At 40.9% G+C, this 22,191-nt stretch overlaps 1 protein-coding gene across 1 annotated transcript; it reads left to right on the top strand.

The window, feature by feature from the left end:
• The first annotated feature begins 706 nt into the window (after positions 1 to 706).
• Positions 707 to 18,794, top strand: ifngr1l (interferon gamma receptor 1-like). The gene is made up of 7 exons (XM_084375517.1): positions 707 to 925; positions 11,599 to 11,716; positions 12,422 to 12,603; positions 12,894 to 13,078; positions 13,338 to 13,509; positions 14,895 to 15,010; positions 15,159 to 18,794. The coding sequence occupies exons 1-7, from the start codon at positions 862 to 864 to the stop codon at positions 15,522 to 15,524; spliced, it is 1,203 nt and encodes a 400-aa protein (XP_084231643.1). The 5' UTR covers positions 707 to 861; the 3' UTR covers positions 15,525 to 18,794.
• Positions 18,795 to 22,191: the final 3,397 nt, after the last annotated feature.

Genomic DNA, 22,191 nt, shown 5'->3' with positions numbered 1-22,191 from the left:
TGTGGGAAGTATCCAACAGAGGAGGCTGTAACTCACATTAAGTGCAGACTGAGTTCAGCCCCAAATGCTGTGTACACACTTAGGCAGCTTTGTGTTTGTTCTCAGCAGAGCAGACCTGAATCAAAGAGGACCCAACATGGAGTCTACTTTTTACTGACAGACAGAAAAAGGGGTTCATTTCATTTATTTTTTTTATCAGAAGGGTTTTTTTAATAGAAACCCCAAAATAGTATGCTCCCAGCACATTAGAGCAAAAAGTTGCTTTTTTGTAAAATTCTGTATATGAAGTCATATTCCCAACAAAAACTACATAATTGCCTTTTAAATAATCTATATATATGTATCAGATAACACATCAGTTTATCAACATGCTGCAAACAGAGTAAACGTCATTCCTGACTGAGGAGGGACAAGGAGGGATTTTTGGTAACTGGTGACTTCCCGTTATCGCGCTGCATTCGAGCGCTGTCGGACATGTCTGCATTCTCCACTTGAGCGCAGAAAACTAACCTTATAAAGTGAAGTAGCACTCAAGCTGTGGGATGTTGTTTGGTCTTTATCATTTAGGCCGTATTAAAAATTCATGTTCAGCTCGAATCAGCTTCACTTCTCGAATGACGCGAGCGCAGATTGGCATCTGAGTTACTCGGAGGTCTGAATTACGATGTTGATGAAGGTAGCAATGGGGCCGTTCCTCATTTGTTGTCCAGTTCTCGGATCATAGCGAAAGGAGTCACTGGGCTCGGGAGGGTTGTTTCCTTCCTGCGGCATCGCAAATAAACCCCTGATTAGTTCGCGTTAGTGCCTCCATTTGCTACAAACTCTGACGGCAAACAGCTAGCATTCGTCTGCCAGCTGAGAATGGCAACATTTCATCCAGTTTTCCTCCTCCTTCTCGCCTGGTCCCAAACTGTACCAGCCCACGGTGAGTAACGTTAACGTTAGCTAACTGATGTTTACCATCGTGCACTAGCTAGCTTATATTAGCCTGGTAGTACATTTAACAGCAGCCGAATAAACCATTATTTGGCACACGACTAACGAAATGTTCATTTAGTGTGACTGTCAGGCTCTATGAGGCATGTTTTTGTTAAAGAGGTGACGCGAGGACGGACTGGAAAACACCTGCGAATCCCAGCTAGCTAACAGCGCCCAGCCACTATCAGGTAGTGGGAGAGTTTCCCAGTGACTTATCAGCACTGGTGCCAATCAGGGCCCAATTGAATCTGTTAGGATTATTATTATTATTATTCTTTTTATTCCTTCGAAAGGACTGCATTTTTGGCGGCCCCAAACTCGGAACACACGTCACATCTGGTGAACAATTTGATATTTTTTTTTGATAACATGATTGGGTGTGGGTGGGCTGGGCATGAAATCCCTACACTCCTACATGCACATACATGAACGAAATTCAGTATGCATATGAGTCATGACCAGACGCACAGAAAACCCTCTTGGACCCATACCCTCAGTCCAACAGGAATTGTTGTGACAACGTTGTGCACAATTGCTGTATATTATGTTTGAGTAATTACAAAAAAGGTATAAGTTGGTAAGGAAGATATCACATCTAAGCAGGAGTATCTGTTGTGAGCACCAGGCCAGCTCTTTAACATGCCGCAATAATCATAAATGACTTGTTATTCTCACAGTAAGAGTCTTGGGAGGTCACGTATGGCTGATGAAGTAAATTGGCCTTCTGTTTTTTGGGTTTTCTTCATTTCCTCTTTGTACTTTTGAATGTTACCCAAGAGGCTCTGTGTGATGCATTTTCTGCACAGTTGTCTGATTTTCCGTTTAAGAGCACGTAAGCAGCTTAATTTAGTAGCATGCATTAGGTAAGAGTCAACACCCTGCAGAAGCCAAACATTCGTGCAGCTATGCTTGGGGACATAGACAGAAAACTGGAATATCGTCTGCTCTTGCACATGCACATCTTCACTTCTGTGTAGAAAATGGCTGAAATAGGAAGCAGCTCTTCAGGCATTTAGCTTCATTTTGCACACAAACAAGACCATAAAGGGTCAGTAATGAATCGGGGTGTTGAAGCGACAAAGATTGCGAACAGCCTGCAGGAGGTTCAGACAGTAACTTTTAATGCTCTCCCCAGGTTATCGTTTCAATTTTAGCCAGCTCTTTGATTTCAGCTTAATGTCTTTTTATAGGGCTTTTAGGGCTTTCCACAAGGATATGGAGTTGCCAACCAGGGGGAAAAAGTAGCCTGCAAGGGAGTCCGGGGGCTTGCCATACTTTCTATTCTTTAAATCCACTTTTACTGGACAATTAACAAATTGCTGGCACCAGTGTTTTCTGAACCAGCCCATCTTATGAGAATGCCACCAATCTGGGAAATCAACACCACTCTCAATGCGTTTATTCACCAATTATTTTGTAAATATATGTCAAACACTAAAGACGACTCTTGGCCGGACACAACCTCAAATATTAGATATTGAATTAATTATTAATATAATAAAGTAGCTGGCTAGACTATAACAAGTAGTCAGCTGTTTGGCTTGCAGCACACGCTTATGGAAAGCTCTGGGCTATTGATGCTTGAACAAACCTCACTGATCATTTTTGGAACAAAACCAATTATTTAACGAGGCTTCAATTACGCATGTATCGATTGCTACTCAGTGCTTAAATGTATCGTTGGGGATATGCTCAGTGGAAAAGCTCTTTACAAAACAACTTTAGTGCACTCAGACTTCATTAATATAGCGCTGATATGCCGATTGCACTGTTAGTATGTGGTCAGCAGTCTAAGTGTGAGCACAAATTTGTCCCTGACTGCTGTGAGAGCCCCTTGCGATCCTTGTAAAGTGTACTAAAGTTAAGTAAGTGGGAAAAATAATCAACAGTAGTGCTGGGCAATATATACTGTATGTATTTTTATCACGATATGAGACTATATATCGTAGAGCCCGACCAGTATATCGATATATTGGTATCAGCTTGTGTGTTGTCTGATATCAACTCTTTGTTTTGTTTAGAAATTGGAAAGCAGAAAGAGATTCTTGGGATATTTAATCATTTCTCAGCAGGTTTACTCAGTCACAGTGACACAGTCAGGATCTTAGGTTTTTGATTATTTTTTAGTATTATGATATGGCTTAAGTGTTGTCTTTTCCTGGTTTAAAGGCTGTATTACAGTAAAGTGATGGCATTTTCTGAAGTTACCAGTAGGGCTCCAGACGTGACCTTTTTGTAGACAGTGTGACACTTAGTCATTATATCCACATTACTGATGATTATTTAACAAAAATGTCATTGTGTTAATGTTTTGTGAATGTACCAATAGTCATCCCCACAATTGTGTCAGAATATCAATATTGAGGTATATAGTCAAAAATATTGTGACAATGACTTTGTCGGCCAGTTCTGACATTTTTGACATGTGTATGAGATTTCAAAATATTGACAAATATTGTGTAGCTCAATGTAGCCTTTAATAATCGATGAATCATTCAAATACATTTTAAAGCAAAACATTGCTTTATTCCAGCTTTTCAATTGTGAGTATTTCCTGCTTTTCTTTGTGTGGGTTGCCTTTTTGTCTTATCTGATGTCGACACATTCTTAATAAAGCCTTCCTATCTTTGGCATATCCTTAATGTGTCCCAAATGCTGCGTAGAAGAGTGGCGAGCAATTAGAAACTACACACAACATCCTGTCACTTAGAGACGTGATACAGTGTCTTGCGGTGATGGTATGTACTGTATCCTGTGTGTGTGTGTGTGTTTGCGAGAGCGAGGGGTCTTGTGGGAACATCTGTGGACTGCTGGTAAATGATGACAAACTGGGTTTGAACTTGCCACCGTGGCTTTCACAAATTCTTGTTGTGTTTTCTACAGTGAAGAGTGTTGTCAGTCTTTCATCAAACAAGACTGGATTGGTGTCCTATTGTTCTGTTTCTTGACGTATAAATCAGGCTGCGTGGTTACTGAGAGATCTGAACGCATTCCTCTGAAGCCTTGTACACAATTGTGATGAGTCACCGTCTAAGAACTTCACTTGTGGTACCATGACTGGGAATTACCAAGAAATATCCACCTAACAATTGAGTTTCCTTTCATTTTTGCCTTGGGATATTTTGTTTCATTGAAGTGTTGTGTCACATTTAATAATACATCACAGTGCTTGCTGTAAAGACCAAGTGAGCGGGAGGAAAATAACAAAGAAAACTAACGACATATCAGTTATCAGTTTACCAGCCTGACAGTTTACAAGAAATGTCATTCGGGTTGGGTATCGAACCTTGAACACAGATTAAGAACAAAAACAAGTCAAATAGACCTGAAGAATATTATTGGCTTTTGGACTGTTGGTCAGGCAAAACAAGAAATCTTGAGATGTCAGCTCAGGCTTTAGACAATGGTGGTGGGCATTTTTAGCATTTTTTTTTTTGCCAAGCAATGCAAACTGGCATCGGATATCTGGTTAGACTAATACTCTTCTTGGTAGTAGTTCCAGATTTATTTTTAAATCTTTTCTGTTTTAGACTCATTTTATTGGCCTAATCACCATGATGTAACCACCAATTACTTCCAGGTAGACTGTTGGTTGATTTGCATTGTGGAGACCTGTGAAATCAGCAAATCGGCAAAATGTGTTGTGTTGATTTGCTAGCATCTTTGATATTTACACAACATCACACCTCGGTCATTTTCTTCATTCCATGGCCCAACACATAAATAAGGTCTCTGAAGTAACGTTAGTGAAAGTTTTGTTATTGATTAAGATATGATGGCATCAGACATGCATTTCAGATGAATGACAAGCACACGTGTTGAAACAGCATCATTAAAAAAGAAAGTTATTGAAGTTTTTGCAAACTAACATTGTGATTCAGTCTATTTATTTTAAAAGTTCTCGTGTAGCAGCTTGGGACAGTTGACATTTTACAATTAAATGTGCCATTAACCTTTTCCACAGGAGACATTTTGGCATGTCACAAAGGAGTAGCACAGCTGTTGAGCTAGTTCCAGACCTCTGTTATTGTGAATGACGGCTCAATGTCATGGATAGTGGGACACTTAGGCTGTGTCCAAATTCAGGGGCTGCAGCCCACGAAGTGCGCATTTGAAGGCCAATTACGTCACAACGCTGCACGAAGGCTGTCCAAATTCAAAGGCTCCTCCAAACGCAGCCCACAAATGCAGCCTGTCCTTCCCCCTTTTCGGAGGATGCACCGCTACTATCCTTCGCGGCCTCACATATCCCAAGATCCTTTGTGCGCCGCTGCTAAGTCCAGAAACCAGAAAGAAGAGGAAGCAAGAGAAAATGGCGACATCAAGTGGCGCAGACATGACATGACAAATTTAAGTAATGGGTTTATACTCGGTTTTTACTCATTTGAACATCCAACGCCAGATATGTTAAACTTCAACTTCAGATGTTAACAGGCTAGGTCATTGAAGGCTGCAGCCCCTGAATTTGGACACAGCCTTAATGTTGTGAAATAAAATCAGTACCTGCCAAATACAGGGTAATTGTTGTCTGTGGCAGGTATACAGGTGCTGGTCAACGAATTAGAATAATTTGAAATAGTGCAATCATTAAATTCTTTGAATGCATTTTTTGTGCAGAAAGCAAATCAGGTGTTCACCGCACCTGTCCTACTCGTTAGACTAATCACAGAACTCGTTACCTGTAAAAAATTTGCTCAGCTGAGCTTTCCAAAAGGCCCATTTAGGCCATTTAACTGTGACACTGTTGTTTTATTGAATTAGAATAATGGAGAAACCGTTTCATTGAATTAGAATAAATGCTCGAATTTTTGTTTTCTGTGAAGAGTGTTCACTGTGCAGTATAAAGTCAGGGTTGAGTAGAATTTCTAAGTTGTAAAATCAATCATGGGTAAGCAGCGCGACCTCTCAACCGGAATAGTGGCTCAAATTCAAGCCCTTCGCCAACAAGGCTTGACCCAAACTAAAATTGCTGAGCAGCTCGGCATCAGCCAGTCTTCCGTCTGCAAAGCTCTCAAGAAAAACTGCAGCAAGCGCACCAACTGTTCCGGCGTCCGAAAAACTTCTGCTCGCGACAACAAGCAGCTGAGAAAGATCGCAGTCAGCAACCGGTTCAAGTCCACTTCCGAGCTCACCGACTTGTGGAACAAGCAGACCGGCGCTGACGTCTCTAGATCAACCACTTACCGTCGTCTGCGCGAACTCGGCTTCAAATCTCGCGTTCCAGCAGTAAAACCGATGCTGAACAAGAAACAAATGGAGAAACGGCTGAAGTGGGCCAAAGAACACGTCGAGTGGACTGCTGAAGACTGGCAGAAAGTGGTCTTCAGTGACGAATCACGCTTCTGCATCTCCTTCGGTGACCAAGGTCCTCGTGTCTGGCGTCGTGGTGGCGAAACCTACAACCACGAGTGCATGAAAAGATCCGTCAAGTTTCCCCAGAGCGTTATGGTCTGGGGATGCATGTCCGCTCGAGGTGTAGGGAGACTCTGCTTCCTCAAGAAGACTGTCAATGCTGCCGTATATCAAGATGTTCTGGAAACGTTCCTGATTCCGACTGTTGAGGAACAGTTCGGCGAAGAAGACTTCATATTTCAACAGGATCTTGCACCGGCTCATGCGGCAAAGTCGACCAAAGATTGGTTCACTAAAAAACAGCTTGAAGTTTTGGCATGGCCGGCCAACTCGCCTGACCTCAATGTCATTGAAAACCTTTGGGCCATCGTCAAGCGGAAAATTCGCGACAGAAAGCCTACTACGCTGGACCAACTGAAGCAGAACATCGCCACTGCCAGGGAAGCTGTGAGTGCGGAAACTTGCGACAAGCTGGTCAAATCGATGCCGCGGAGACTTCAGGCAGTCATACAAGCCAAGGGGGCAGCCACAAAATACTGAGGAAGTGATGATTGTAATTATAATAAAAATTATTCTAATTCAATGAAACGGTTTCTCCATTATTCTAATTCAATAAAACAACAGTGTCACAGTTAAATGGCCTAAATGGGCCTTTTGGAAAGCTCAGCTGAGCAAATTTTTTACAGGTAACGAGTTCTGTGATTAGTCTAACGAGTAGGACAGGTGCGGTGAACACCTGATTTGCTTTCTGCACAAAAAATGCATTCAAAGAATTTAATGATTGCACTATTTCAAATTATTCTAATTCGTTGACCAGCACCTGTATATTAATTATATTATCAAGCATTTTTTACGTTAAGCCGGCCAATTCTGGAAGAGAGTCGGATGCAGAGCCAGACCATCTGGAGGAATAAACACCTAGAGTCACATCGGACGTTTACAGACAGAAATTATTTTTTAGCTATTTGGTTTAAAAACTGGCGTTTCTTCACTCCTGTTTATCAACCCCACTGTCTGCATTATCGCCACATCTAAGGCCTTTATGCCACCTTTGTTTCTTCACACTGAATAACCATAACTGATGAAAATCTATCTGAGGTGATGTTTTTTTAATCATGTTATGGTTAGTCTTGTTTTGCTGACTTCCTTCCTCACTCTGACTCTTTCCCGAAAGTTATAGCGACAGGTGACTGCACGAAACATACCATGACCTTGAATAAACTTGTAGGTTCCTCTGGGTTAAAACAATAGTTTGAAACATTTGGGATAATGTGAATGCACAACTCAACAAAAAATGTAATGACAAGTCTAGTTATTTTTTGACAACTCAATGCAGAAATTTTACTATATCTTTTCAGAATTGGCAGGGATTAAAGTGACACGGTGACATGATTCATTCCCCATTTTCACTGACTTGGTAGCCCTGACTCAGTGTGCTTTTCATGCTACAAATCAGAAGATCTATGGCTGACATAGTTAATATGGCCGAGACACTGCACTGACATTAAAGCAGTATGTTGTGTAGCTCACTGCTCTGTGTTGAACCCATATGCACGTTTTTGGCATTCACTTTGTCTTTAATGTTTCAGCAGTTTCTTGATACTTGTGATTGTGAACATCTGCATTTTGCAGCACTGTCTTTATCGTCCATCCATCTCCTCTTTTTGCTTCCTTTTCACTTCTTCAAGTGTTTTGTGTCAGTTTCGGTGTCTGTGGTTGAGCTGAATTCTTGTTCTCACGGCAAGTATCAAGAGAGGCAAATTGCAGTTGCATCGTCCAATAGTTGCAAGGCCAACCAGGGATATGAAAATAGCAACATGAAAGTACTAAGAATAAGAATATGAAAATATCAAAACAACAAATCGTTGTTGCATGCTACCACTTTTGAGCTGCAACAACTAGTCAGTTGATCAAAAGGAATCAAAAATGTCGGCTACAGCTTCTTAAATGTTAAGTGTTTTTGGTCTTCTTGTATTTTGAAGACGCTACTTTGGACATTTTATAAACTTAACGGTTAATCAGTTCATTGTGAAAATTACTGACAGATTGATCTGTAATGAAAATAATCTTTAGTCCCGGCCCTGTACCATTTATGTACGTTTTATTGCACTGCATGTTGTTGGACTTACTTTCACATCCTGCTGTTAATTTCTGTGCATTATAAACCTGTGTGTGTGTGTGTGTGTGTGTGTGTGTGTGTGTGTGTGTGTGTGTGTGTGTGTGTGTGTGTGTGTGTGTGTGTGTGTGTGTGTGTGTGTGTTCCTCATCACCAGTGCCCTCGTTTTTTAGCTCTGCTGATAGCATCTGCTCTCTCTTCCTGCTTATGAAATGGTTTGTGCTTACAAAGCATACTGTTACTGTTACTTCTGTTTTCTATCTTTACAAGCTGACACTTAACACCTTCTTTACTCCGGTAGAAAACATAAAGACATACAAACATGTTCAGCGTGTAATAATAAGTTCCACTCTTTAGTTTGGAGGGTTGACCTTGTTCCCAAAATGTTGACCCTTTTGAAATGTTATGATTATAATCAGTATTAAAACCAATATTTATTTTAAGACAGTAGATAGACCGAAAGTTAAAGGAGCTTTGACAACAGTAAAACAGTTCATACTGCAAGTAATTTGAATACTCGCAGTGAGGAAGTTCAAGTGTTTTCTCTCCATTCAGTGAGCCTAATTTTTTTTTGCACTTTCAGCTTTTGTTCAGAAATATCCACCCAAGTATGAGAAGCTAAAACGGAAACTAAAATTGTGAAATGCATGAAAGGGTGTGGGTGTGTGTGCGCGCCTAGAGCTACCCTGTGGTGACAGCCCTCAGTGACCAAACTTTGCTGTTGCGGTTATCACTTCTTTCCAGTACATATCGCTGCTATCTGTGATTTCTCTTTCAGTCTCATGTCAACGTGCTTTTGTGTTTCTCTGTGTTTGTGTGGGTGTATATGCTGTCACGTGCTTGCAGGTAAATGCTGCTTCCCAGGCGAAATGAAACTATGATAGCAGGAGTGACTCATGACCAGGCTTGTAGCTACCATCAAGGACGCTGAGGTCTTTATCTTTAGGTTTTTTTCGAGGTCTTTTTTGGAGATGTTAACTGTTAATGTTTTCTAAAGTGTTTTTGTCCTTTTTTATTGACAAGAAATTAGTTTAAATCAAACTGTAATTTGCCAAGTCAATTTTCACACAGCACCTGTTTCTTCCTTGGGTGTAACAACAAATTAGATTGAACATAAAAGATTAAAAAAATAAATCACAAAACAGGCAGTAGGCCACAGTAAATTAGGTAAGCAGTGTTCCCGGCTCCAAACAGCACAGCTACTGCAGTTGTGCTCCTCTGCTCAATAAGGAACTGAGCTAAGAAAGAGTTATTTAAAGACTGGTCATATTCGTGACTGATTCTCTGTTTTCTAAGTGATTATTCTTAATGTCAAAATACATTAAATATACAGAAAATACTGTAGTCTTCAGAATTAGCTCAGGGGATTGGTAGGATTGGGGCAAGATCTCAGTATTTTCTAAAATGACTACAGCCCTACTCATGAATGCTTGCCAAAATGTGGAGTAGTAATTAATCCTAAAAAGCTTCATTGTCTTTAAAGTGACACACACAAAACTTAATTAATTCCTTAATTGTTATGGCTGTTGTTCATCTTCTGTCCTGTCCTTGTCATCTTTCTTTAAAGGTGCCATTTGTAAGAAAAGTTTCGACTCTCTCTCCCAACTCATCAAAAACTGATGCTTTGAGAGGGGGCGGCCGACCCGTCCTACAAACTAAAAGTGTCATTATTTGACGAGTTGGTTGTGATAGTCAAAAATCAACTTTGCTTACAAATGGCACCTTTTTAACAAGCAAAGAGAAAATATCATCGGTGTGGTAATATGATAATGCCTGGTTTGAGCTGGTGTAGACATTTCAGATGCTTTGAGGATTTGGTTTTCAATTTGTAACCAGTCCAACGATGCCCACATGCAATATGACAGCCTCATGAAAACAAGCAACAAACATTTCTGCTGCCTGCATGATGAATGTGCCGTATTGCTTTAGTAATAACAAGGATAAAAGGGCTTGTTTATCTAACATAAGATGAAGTAGTTTTATCAAGTTTAAATTGGGAAGAGGTTATGTTTCGTTTTTGTTGGTTTGTCAGCAGGATTACACAAAAACTACTACATGGATTTCCACTAATCTTGGATGGAGGATGGGTCTCAGCCCAGAATAGAGCCACCTTTTGGTATCGATTTGGATACATTTACGGATCCAAGAAATTAAGGCTTGGACTGATATTTGATATTATTGAATATCACAGTATTTGCCTTCATATATACAGTATTTTTCACAATATGGAACAGCTGTTACAGAATCTTCTGACTTTTATTTTGAAAAGACAATGGCAGCAGAGGCAACACGCAAGGATATTTGGGTTATTTGGCCTGATATAGGATCGGAGTGATTCTTTGTTTAAAAAAGGAAGTGAGCAGAGGAATCAGGGGGTGTGTGCCTGTGTTTGTGGTGTGTGGACACTGTGCAAAGATATGAAGCATGTCCTTCCTGTCACAGGTTTGTGTAAACATGAACAGGATAAAGAACTGCTAGCACCTTTCCAATCTGCCCTGCTGTTGGAGCCATTTAGTCTCGTAATGCTGTTGAAATTAGATACAACTGTAATTGACTCCACTGAAGTGAGGATCATTTACTGAGGGGTTAAAAGGTGAAAACACTGGCTGTTTTTGGGCTTCTGCTACTTTGAATTGGAGGAAGTGTGCACAGATTCAGTCTCTATTTCGATTGTTAAGGAAAAATCACAACAACTTTCTGGTAGTAGATTAAAGAATCTTGTCAGGGAGTGAAGAAAGAAAGAAACTGATCTGTATCCGCACTATTCACTACTGAAAGCCTAAATATTCCCTGATATTGTTCTCTTTTGGTGTATTTTAGAGTTGTGTAGGCAACTGTGTCTGTGTGTTGGCAAACATGTATTAGTATTGTATATTGTGTGCCAGTGCCCCCTAGTGGCAGATTACTGGTACTTAACGATACCAGTCCTCCCTGAGTATTACAGACTCAAACTCACAAGGGCAAAGTGAAGGTTGAGCTGAGAGTCTGTCAATGACCTTAATTGAAAAAGGGGGAGGAGGAGATTCACCTATAGCATAACAATTAACCAGTCTCATAATAATTTAATAATTTTGATGTTTGAAGACGTTCAGGGTAAACTGTGAATGCCTGAGAATATCTGCAGTCTGACGTTTGTGTTTGTTTTTCCACAGTGGAGCCGCCGACCAACGTGACCCTGAACTGCCGCAACCTGCGTAACATTGTGAAATGGAGTTACGGGGAATTCCTGCCAGGCCTTAAATTTAGAGTCTTTGTAGGCTCAACGTCAAGGTTAGATATAAATAGATTTCTCGTTTTACACATGACCAGCTAAATATGTGTTTGCCTGTTTAAAACCATGTTTGTTAAGATGGTCTCTACTTTTTTACAGTTCAGATAATCGAATAATCCTGGATCATGCCTTTGCTCTAAATATAGAGAATACAAATAGGCTCAGAAGACGCACACGTAGTTGGATGAATAATCAGTAGCCCTTTTCACACAGAGATTCTGCATTATCGGTGCAGCGAAGGCTCACAATTTCTCCGCCTTTGTTTGTTTACACTGAACCAAACAGCTCCGGCGTGAAGCCGCACCAGTGTGTCAATTCATACAGCAACAACTACAGCTGCGGATCCAAAAGAGGCGTAACGGTACACGTCATAACATTGAGATCTGTGTGGTTTTCTTGATCGGTTTACCCGGTGTCCACCTGTTAATCTAAACATGCATCGGCCGACTGTTTATAATAATATGGATGTGGAAGTGCTGTGATTGAGATCCTGACTCACCATGCATCCTGGGAAGTGACAAAGTTACATTTTTCGCTCTAAATTACATAAGGGGAGTGTGAATGGGGGGCTACTTTAAGAGCACTCTGCTATAGAGTAATTCTTACTAAACCAGTCCGTGTATACTAAAAAACAGATGGATGTGTTGATATGTGCTGATTATTTTCTCTTGACAAAACTTCCCTCGTCTTATTTGTTTCCCCAGCCCTTCTAAGACAATTTGGGTGGACCCACCAAATCTCCAAGCCGATGTTTCATTTTCATCTGATCCAACCAATGACTACTTTCTCACTGTAAAAGCTGTGATTGGACAGAACGAGTCTGTGGATGATCCTTCTGATGAGATTGTCTTCAGCTATTTTAAGAGCTCTCCAGCAAATCAGAAATGTGAGTAGTGATGTCGGTATTCACCAAGCTTATAATAAGGACATTTAACTTTGAGTTGATGAGTTTAAATGCAAGTGTTTTATGAGGGATGCAAACTATAAGTTTGAGTGACAAAATAATGACTTAATACATTTGTAACACACACAGAACAATCACTTTTGTCTTTGGCTTCTATACCGAGTCACTCAGACTATCACATATCAGAGTAAAGGTTAGCTATTCATCATCTCTGTATGTTTTAGTCCCCAGCATGATGTCAAGATTCAAGTCATGTCCATGTTGATTTCCAGGCTTTCTGGACTTCCCAGCAGTGAACGTCACTGCCCAACAGGATGGCCCCATCGTGTTCAGCTTTACACATCCCTGGCTGTTGTACAACTATAAGTTGACCAGTGGTAGAGTGAAGAAAAGAGACGATGCACAGCGCAGCGAACCAATACCTGAATTTCAGTTTGATGTTGCGATTGACGGCCAGGTCAGACTTCAGTTTCTTCTCTTCTGAAGTTTGTTATGACATTGATGAAACAACAAGTGCAGAGGAAATGAGCTGCAGACTCTGTTTACTCATTTAATTAATAGTCATACTTTCTCCTAATGTTGTATTAATATTAATTATTAGTAGTAATACTGCTAAACCATTATATGGGTGCTAGTGCAGCATGTGTACAAATGACGTGCCCGTGTCACTATGAAGTTATTTGAAAAAAAGCCTCTCTTTCTGTGTGTGTGCGCAGAAGAAGCAGAGTTTCTTCTGTGACCAGAGGGTGTGTGAGGACAAGTACATCTTAGTGGATCCAGCACAGAAGAAATACTGTCTGAAGGCCAAAGGAGAGATGGACGGAATGGTAGTTGAAACGACACGGTTGTACTGCGCCGAGCCAAGAAATGCACCACCAAAGGATAAAGGTTGAGTACTTCTTCTTTTTTCTTTCATTTTGTTTTGCTGTTTTTGTTTTTTTTTTGTTTTTCCAGTCAAGATTGTTGAGATACACAACACTCAAGCTGTCATATCAGCTTTGAGTTATGGTTTGTTGACAGTTGGTGGAAAGTAATGAGTTTTGAGTAAAGCTGTTGAGTCTATGTCTTCAAGTTGAGCACAAACATCCACGTGGACTCAAAAATGAACTGAAAAGAATTTTGTAAGTCAAATGTCAAAATCACTGTGCGCTCACAAAACACACTTTCAGCCATAACAAAAAAATCATAATTTTTTAATTTAAATTAGGATAAAATTTTCCTTCCTTTTAGGATAAAAATAGGATACAAAGATTTTTTTATGTTTTATTCTTTTAGTTATATATATATATATATATAACTATATATATATATATATATATATATATATATATATATATATATATATATATATATAGTTATATATTCTTTTAGTTATTATATTTATATTTCGATTTTTTTTATCGAAATTACGTCATGGTCTCGAGCATCGAAGTCAAAGAGAGGATCGACGATTTGTTTAAGTTTACAATTGACTGAAGATATAAGTTATTGTTACATTATGTTGTTAATAAATGTTTTAAATTTGACAATGTAGTGTGGTACATTGCTAACAATGGTCAGATATTATATTGCATAAAAGTCTAGTCTAAAAATGGCATAGCAACCTGTGCTCTAAAAAAAAAAAAAGTAAAAATCGAGAATCAAATTGAACCGTGACCTTAGAATCGAAAATTGAATCGAATCGAGGATTTGGAGAATCGTGACACCCCTAATATATATTATATATTCTATATTATAAAAATGTGCAAGCCCAGGCCTCCGCTATGATGACAGGACTTAACCAAGTATAAGTAAATCAGGAAACAATCAGGACTGAACGTGAGCAAGCTAGACAGCTTTTCAAGTCATGATTCACAATCATCCCAATAATGAAAAATCACCACAATCAACTTAATGTGTGTTTTATTGCAATGTAATCATTTATGGTCCCATCAATGCAACCTGAGTGGTGTGTGGAGGCACACAACCGCAAGGTAGTATTTAAGTTTGGAAGTTTGGAAATGTAGTGACAAGCAGACAATCAGGAACAGTCAGGTGTGTGGATAAGATCAGGTCAGACGTCAGGTTTAAAGTTTGATAGTCAGCAGCGGGGTCCGTATCGAGCCTCATCATTGGTTGGCACTATGTCTTGTGTTTAATTTACTGCAGTAACAAAACCCCCTCGTTCAAGAGCCACAGTGAATCAGAGCCACAGGTTTATTTGGTTAGTGTGTGTATTCATGGCTACTAGTCTGTCTGTAAATGTATTTACATGATGTATCTGTTGCATCTAGGTTACGTCTTCATCTTCATCGGGCTTGCCCTCTTGGCCTTGCTTGCGTTTGCCTTTATCTTCTACATGGTGTACAGAAAGAAGACCAAACCCTCCAGTTCTTTCCCAAGCTCTATGGTATGTATGTCCAACTCTGTTTAGCTTTATCAGCCTCATTTAAATGGACATTTTTAGGTTTGAATACTCTTAAAGAATTTCTTTCCCCTGCAGGAACAGGGTTTTAACAATTTTAACAGTAATCTAACAAATTCTCTTTGTCTTAAAGACATTCAGTGGTCGAGTGAGGCAGTGGGCCTTGAGACTGCCTGAAGACCAGGTAATTGTGCCAGATGTGGAGCCTCCCTCACCCACACCTCTCCTGTCAACTCCAGAAGACACACCTACTGCTACTTCCCCTGCTCAGCCTGAACTCCGTCTGCCGATCGGGCAGGTCGAGGCGGTGTCAACCACGGATGAAGGTGTGTGTGAGGACATAGAGGTAGGGAATCATGAAGACTCTTTCTACATGCACGGCAAAAACATGGAAGAAGACGAGCCAGAATTATCTGATCCGGCCCCCTCCGGTTACGAAAAACGTCAGGTGATTGTCGACTTGGCACCAGGAGAAAATGCTGAAGGTTACCGTGGCTGAGGATGGAGCTGTACGTTGTGGGACATTGAATGTTTGTTATGAGGTCCCAAACACAGTTGCACTCGTGCAACCTTACTGTTATTAACAACTTGCAGGGGAGTTGAGGTTACACATTTTAGGTTTGTGACGTGTTCTTGTTGGACCGTGTCAACGCCAAGTGAAATCAGGATCAGGAGCATCCCTCTTGTTACTTTAGTGCTCCTTGACATCAGTTACACATTTCTTTTGATTAAGACTATTATTTCAAATCAGCACAACAAGCTGCCTCTGTGGAATAAATTCTTGCAAACTAGTTATACCCGTTGAATGGTCTATGATTAATGTAAATATCGCCAAATCATGTCAGAATGTTAGCTGTGTAGTAATATTTTGAACGTATTAATTACTTATTTCTCCAGCTATTTCTTGCACCATTAACAGAAAAACACAACTGTATGACACTGTCACTGTCTGAAATGCAAGTTTCTCTATTACCGAACTAACACGAAACAAAAAGAGAAACTAACCAATGCAGTTTTAGTTTGTCTTTTCACAATCACCTCTGGCTTGGTCTAAATAACCCTCATTTCACAGAGTAAGACGTGAAAATATTTCAGCTCTACACGCCGTAATTACCCGCTGTTGATGTCTGACTTGCTCTCGCTCCTCTCCCATCCCTGCCTGCCATGTCTCCTCATCCACAAAGTCATAGTCTTGGTCAAAGCTGCTGTAAATCACCTCCATCCTGTATACCCTGTCTTGAAAAGTGGTCTCAGAGGTTGTGTTCAGTCCCAGTCTGGTGTCTGTTATGTGGCTCCTATGGTTTCTGCGCTACCTCCAATTTTTGGCCATTTCTTACAATTTACATTATGAATCAACAGATGGGTGGCTTAGCTGTATCATTGCTGCTATATCAGGAAAATGTGATTAAGTAAAGCGGTTGAACATTTTTTTCTTTTTAAAAAACAGCGTCACTTTAAAGAAAAACTGATCCTGATGCCATGTACAGACTTAACTGCAGCAAGTCCTACATAATGTCTCAAAGGCAAACTCCTAATGCTTCAGCTCCTGTAAAGTATACAACATATTGACATTAGTGATTATACAAATATTTAGATACTGTGTCATAAATATCTGTCATACAGTAACATCTATATATCTGTGGGATGCATGCAGCGATCTCTGTACTCATCAGTTACTGTGCTGGGTGGCCAAATACTGTGTTCACTGTGTACGTCATATGAATACTGCAAATGTTCTGTGGCTTATTTGCACCACTGCATTTTTACAGTTAAACAGAAGTTAGATAATCTGTAACTTTCTTAATGTAATGTGACAGTTTTGAGTGTGTGAGTGAAATGCAATATTCGGAGCGGGTTTAGTTACAGGATGGATTTGATAAAAGTCCTTCAGATTTGATTTGATCACTAAAAAAGGGAATGTGCATACAGAGCAGCACAGATCTGTAGAGGATTGTTTGCCTCCTTCACCTCAGGGGCAGTTTTATGTCTGGAGTTGACTGTTTCCCAAATACTTTCAAAAAGTATTTTTTAACAATAAACACACAGGACAAATGAATAGAATTTGGTTTTTAAAGGGCAATGTGTGAGAAATTGTCTTAAACATTCAAAAATATAAAGCTTGTTTAGCGTTTTTATTGGTTATGTGTTTTTTTTTGTTTTTTTAACTTTTTTTCAAATTGTCAGCACTAAACACCTCACCTAAAAACGTCAAACATATTGCACATGGTAATTTTTTGCACTGCTTTGCGTAACAGTTGACATTATGTTGAAGATGTCTATGTGTTGTGTTGCAGAGACATATGTTGAAGTTAGCTTGCTAAACAGCTAGCCTGTAGCCATTTTGTACCTCAAGAAGTGATAGTCCAATATTAAACACCAACACTCCCCTGGCACTCCGAGCTCCCAGTCCAGGCAGAGTCGGCTAATGCGACCGCTAGCTGCACGGCTAACTGAGCTCACTAGCTACAGTTAGCAGTAGGCTTGCGCTGATATTAGATTTAATCAAATGTTGCGATACTTGCAGTCATAAGAGATATAATCAACATTAAAATACAAATAAAATAAAAGTACTATGATCATATATTGTAAGAAAGTACTGGATATCGCCCAAGCCTAGTTAGCGGCTGTGTTTGGCGTTGTTGGAAGTAGGGTTGGGTACCAAACTTAGTACTTATAAGGGTTAAACAGGGTTCCTCACAGTGCCCACAGCTGACGTCTGCAGGCTGTGCTGGGCTCTTAAATGGAGAGTTAGACCCCTGTATGAATAGCGAAGTCTTCAGTGAGGCATCAACAGCTTCACTGACATCTTGTGGTAATTAATTAGCCAGGCAGACAAGTTGTTGCCAGAGATGAATTGGCTTTTTCCATCGTCTTGATTGACGTTATCTCAGCATTTTTACTAGCTTTCCATAAATCAGCTACTTGCTACATGTAAAATTCCTTACAAAGGTGCTGTTCAGTACGCTAAAACTGTATGTGAGATGTCTGAAACCTAAGTATGAAACCAGTGGTGCGTGAATTGTATAGTATGTACTGACAATAGTTATGACAGTATATCAGACAGTGTTCTTTTTGACAGCTTTGTAATGACATATATGGTAAAAAATGTTTGTCCAGCCGCTTCCAGATCTTTGAACAGCTTCCTCTTTAGAAGAAATGCCAGCGTTACACCAGATTTTGCATCTTATACTCAGAGTGGAAATCCTGCAGGTGGTCGATTCCTAAATATTGCACCTTATTAAATGCGCTAAGTGCCGTTTTAGAGCAGCCCTTAATTAGTTTTCTCATGAAAAGAGTGGCTGTCTCGCACCAAAAGATAATGTTATATAATGCAGCGTTACAGCCTGACAGACTTGTGCCTTATATCTGTGTCTCTGTCAGTTTTTGAGTTGTGTATATATTGTTTATTTTTATTTTGAGAGTAGCTGTTTTTATTTAGTCGCTCACAGTGTTGAATGTATGAAGTCTGACAGAAGTGATCCAGTAACACAGTTCTCTGTTATGAAACTGGGACACAATGCTTTTATATGTGCAACATTTTCCAGTCCACCAATTTAATCAGGGAAGAAAACAGATCTAATTACCAGTCAGAGTGATCATGTTCGGATTTGAAAAAGCAGACGGTAAACAAATGCTTGCGTTTAATTGGCTGATACCTAACTTCTTAATCATTTGTCGGTATCTGTCTTGTCATCTTTGTGTCCTCCTCAAATGTCTCCTTTCTGCTGCCATTTTTTTTTAAGCATTTCAATAAAGTTTAAAACAAGTATTTTCTGCCTTTTTTTTTGTATTCTCTTCCAGTGATTGGCAATGGTTTACAAACAAGAAGCGAGTTTGTGAGAAACAGAAACTGGGTTTCATGCACAACATCCTGTGACCCAAATTCAAGCGTCCTAAATCTTATGTCGTGTTCATCAAATTACTGCATGTGAAACGCTGCCCATTAAGGAGAGGGAAGTTGTTATTTCAGTTTAGTTACACAGCCAATTGAGAGCAGAGTTATGGACTGAGCCACGATGTAAAATCACTACGTCACATTCTGTCATGCAGCGTAAGGGAAGAAACCCGCATGTCATAATCGTTCATGACATTTGAGCAAACCGCTTTGTTCCTTGTTCTGGAACCAGTAATATGAGTGACAAGGGAGACCTCCTTTGTGTATGTTTGCATAGATGTCTGTAAGTTATGCTTCCTTCCTCTTTGTTTGACCTTTTTTTGTTTCCCGTAACGGGCGATAACAGACTTCACTAATAGGTGTGCATCCTCAACTGATTGTTGAAATCTCAGGGTTTCTGGTAATCTGCAGCAGCGGCTCCCAAACAGCAGTGGTTCCCAAACAGCAGTGGTTCCCAAACAGCAGTCGTGGGAGAGCCTGAACACTTTTACTATTTATACATTAGGCTACTATTCGCTATCAATTTCAACCATTTATTGATCCTTTTTGGCTAATAATTTAAACCTTTTATCCACTTCATTTATCAACAATCTGAAAAATTTAATTACAACTTTTAGCTCATTATTTTCCCCCTCTGCCCATAATGTTTATCTGCTTCAACTATTAACTGCTTCTTAAATGATTTTAACCCCATTACTTTGTTATTCTAATCATTTATCAACTACTTGTAGCTCATTATATTGACTATTTATTCACTGCTTTTAGCTCACTATATCGACTATTTATTCACTGAAAAATACAAAACAAACAGACAGTACATACATACACATACAGGGACTCAAACAAAGGTAGATAAACAGCAATACAAAAATAAATAAATAAAAAGAGTAGACAGGAAAAATACGAAGAGAGATGGTGGAAGATGATTTTGTCAGGTCTTGTAAGTGATGTTGAAGAGATGGGTTTTGAGATGACTTTTGAAAGATGGCAGTGAATCAGAGTTACAGATGGCCAGGGGGAGGGAGTTCCAGAGGGTAGGGGCAGCAATGGCGAAGGCTCTGTCTCCTATGGTGCGGTATTTGGTCCTGGTGATGGGGGTGAGGGTGTTAGTATCTGCAGAGCGTAGTCGGCGAGGGGAAATGTGGCGATGGAGGAGATCTGTCAGGTATGAAGGGGCAAGATTGTTTAGGGCTTTGTAGGTGATGAGGAGGATCTTGAAATTTATGCGTTGTTTTACGGGAAGCCAGTGAAGTTGATGGAGGATAGGTGTGATGTGTTCTCTGGAGTGGGAGCGGGTGAGCAGTCGGGCAGTGGAGTTTTGAACATATTGCAGCTTTTGAAGAATAGAGGAGGGGAGACCATGCAGGATGCTATTGCAGTAGTCGAGTCTGGAGGTGATGAATGCATGAATTAGTGTTTCGGCAGCCGGGAAGGAGAGGGTGGGTCGGAGGAGTGCTATGTTCCGGAGGTGGAAGAAGGATGTCTTGGTGACATGGTTTATGTGTGACTTGAAGGAGAGTGTGGGGTCTATGTAGATGCCAAGGTTTCTGACCAGGGGGGAGGGAGTGACAGAGTGGCCATCGATGCAGAGTGAGAAGTTCTGGGAGGTGGGGAGGGTGGATTTTGGGCCAAAGATTATGATTTCCGTTTTATTGCTGTTGAGTTTGAGGAAGTTGTGGTTCATCCAGGTTTTTATGTCGGTAAGGCAGTTGGTGAGGGTGGAGAGAATGGCTGGAGCGATGGTTTTGGTGGTGATGTAGAGTTGAGTGTCGTCGGCGTAGCAGTGAAAGTGAAGTCCATGGCGGCGGATGATATGACCAAGCGGGAGGATGTAGAGGATGAAGAGGATGGGGCCAAGCACTGAGCCTTGGGGGACTCCGTGTGAGACAGGGGTGGTGTGGGATTTGTGATTGTTTATGGCAGTGTAGTGAGATCTTTCAGACAGGTATGAGTTGAACCAGGAGAGGGCGGAGTCGGTGATGCCTATGGATTTCAGGCGGCTGAGGAGGATGGAGTGGTTGACGGTGTCAAAGGCAGCACTGAGGTCGAGGAGGAGGAGAATGGTGAGGGAGCCGGAATCAGAGGAGAGTAGGAGGTCGTTTGTGACTTTGATTAGAGCTGTTTCAGTGCTGTGGTGGGTTCGGAAGCCGGATTGGAATGTTTCATATAGGTTATTGGAGAGGAGGTAAGTCTTGAGTTGAGTTGCAATGGCTCTTTCCAGTAGTTTTGAGATGAATGTGAGGTTGGAGATGGGTCTGAAATTGTTGGGGTTGTCAGAGTCAATGCCAGGTTTTTTAAGGAGAGGGGTGATGGCAGCTAGCTTAAGAGGTGGGGGGACAGTGCCAGAGGTAAGGGAGGAGTTGATGGTGTCTGTGATGAGTGGGGCGAGGGAGGTGAAACAGGCTTTCACGAGTTCAGTGGGCATGGGGTCCAGGGGAGATGATTTCATGGTGGAGAGTATTTTGGAGAGGTCAGCTGTGGTTATGGGTGAGAAGTTGGAGAGCTGGTGGTCAGAGGATGAAGGAGGTGTGGGTTTGGGGACCGGGGTGGAGGCAGAGGAGGTTGCAAGCTGGTTGTGGATGTTTTCTATCTTCGAGTTAAAAAATGAAATGAGGTTGTTGCATTTCTCCGGGGTGAATGAGGATGAAATGTTATCGTGGGGCTTGGGGAGTTTATTTATGGTGGAAAACAGGGTGCTAGGTTGGAGGATCCAGAGTGAATGATGCCGGAGTAGTAGACAGAGCGGGCTTTGTTTAGTGCTGATTTGTAGAGGTGTATGTGCTCTTTGTAGGCGAGGGCGTGTACTGTGAGACCGGTTTTCTTGTGTAGTCGTTCTAGTTGTCGCAGTTGTTTTTTGAGTTTGTGAAGTTCTGGGGTGAACCAGGGAGCCGAGTGAGTGAAAGTGACAGTTTTGGTTTTCAGGGGGGTCAGTTTGTTGAGGGATGAAGACGGTGTGCTGTTGTAGATGTTGATGAGGTCCATGGGGGTTGGGTTTACAGGAAAGGTGAGGCTGGAAAGAGTGTTTGAACTGCAGGTGGAGAGAGAGACTGGGCAGATGGATTTAAGGTTGCGAAAAGTGATTGTGCGGGCCTGTTTGGTTTGGGGGGCGGGGGGTATCGATGTCGAGTGTGATGGCCAGGTGGTCAGATATGGAGAGGTCGGTGCTGGAGATATTGTGGATGTGGAGCAAACCAGGTCTAGGATGTGTCCACGGTTGTGGGTGGGAAAGTTGATTTGTTGGGTGAAGCTGAGGCAGTTGAGAAGGTCCAGA

This window comes from Pagrus pagrus, assembly GCF_965226575.1.
Source record: "Pagrus pagrus genome assembly, chromosome: 15".
Classification (NCBI taxonomy): domain Eukaryota; kingdom Metazoa; phylum Chordata; class Actinopteri; order Spariformes; family Sparidae; genus Pagrus; species Pagrus pagrus.
The sequence above is the reverse complement of the archived record's forward strand: the minus strand, read 5'-3'. Positions and strand labels throughout refer to the sequence as shown.

Coding starts and splice junctions, on each gene's coding strand:
- ifngr1l (XM_084375517.1), top strand. CDS start 862: ATGGCAACATTTCATCCAGTTTTCCTCCTCCTTCTCGCCTGGTCCCAA. Junction 926..11,598: donor CCAAACTGTACCAGCCCACG/GTGAGTAACGTT, acceptor GTTTTTCCACAG/TGGAGCCGCCGACCAACGTG. Junction 13,079..13,337: donor ATGTTGCGATTGACGGCCAG/GTCAGACTTCAG, acceptor GTGTGTGCGCAG/AAGAAGCAGAGTTTCTTCTG.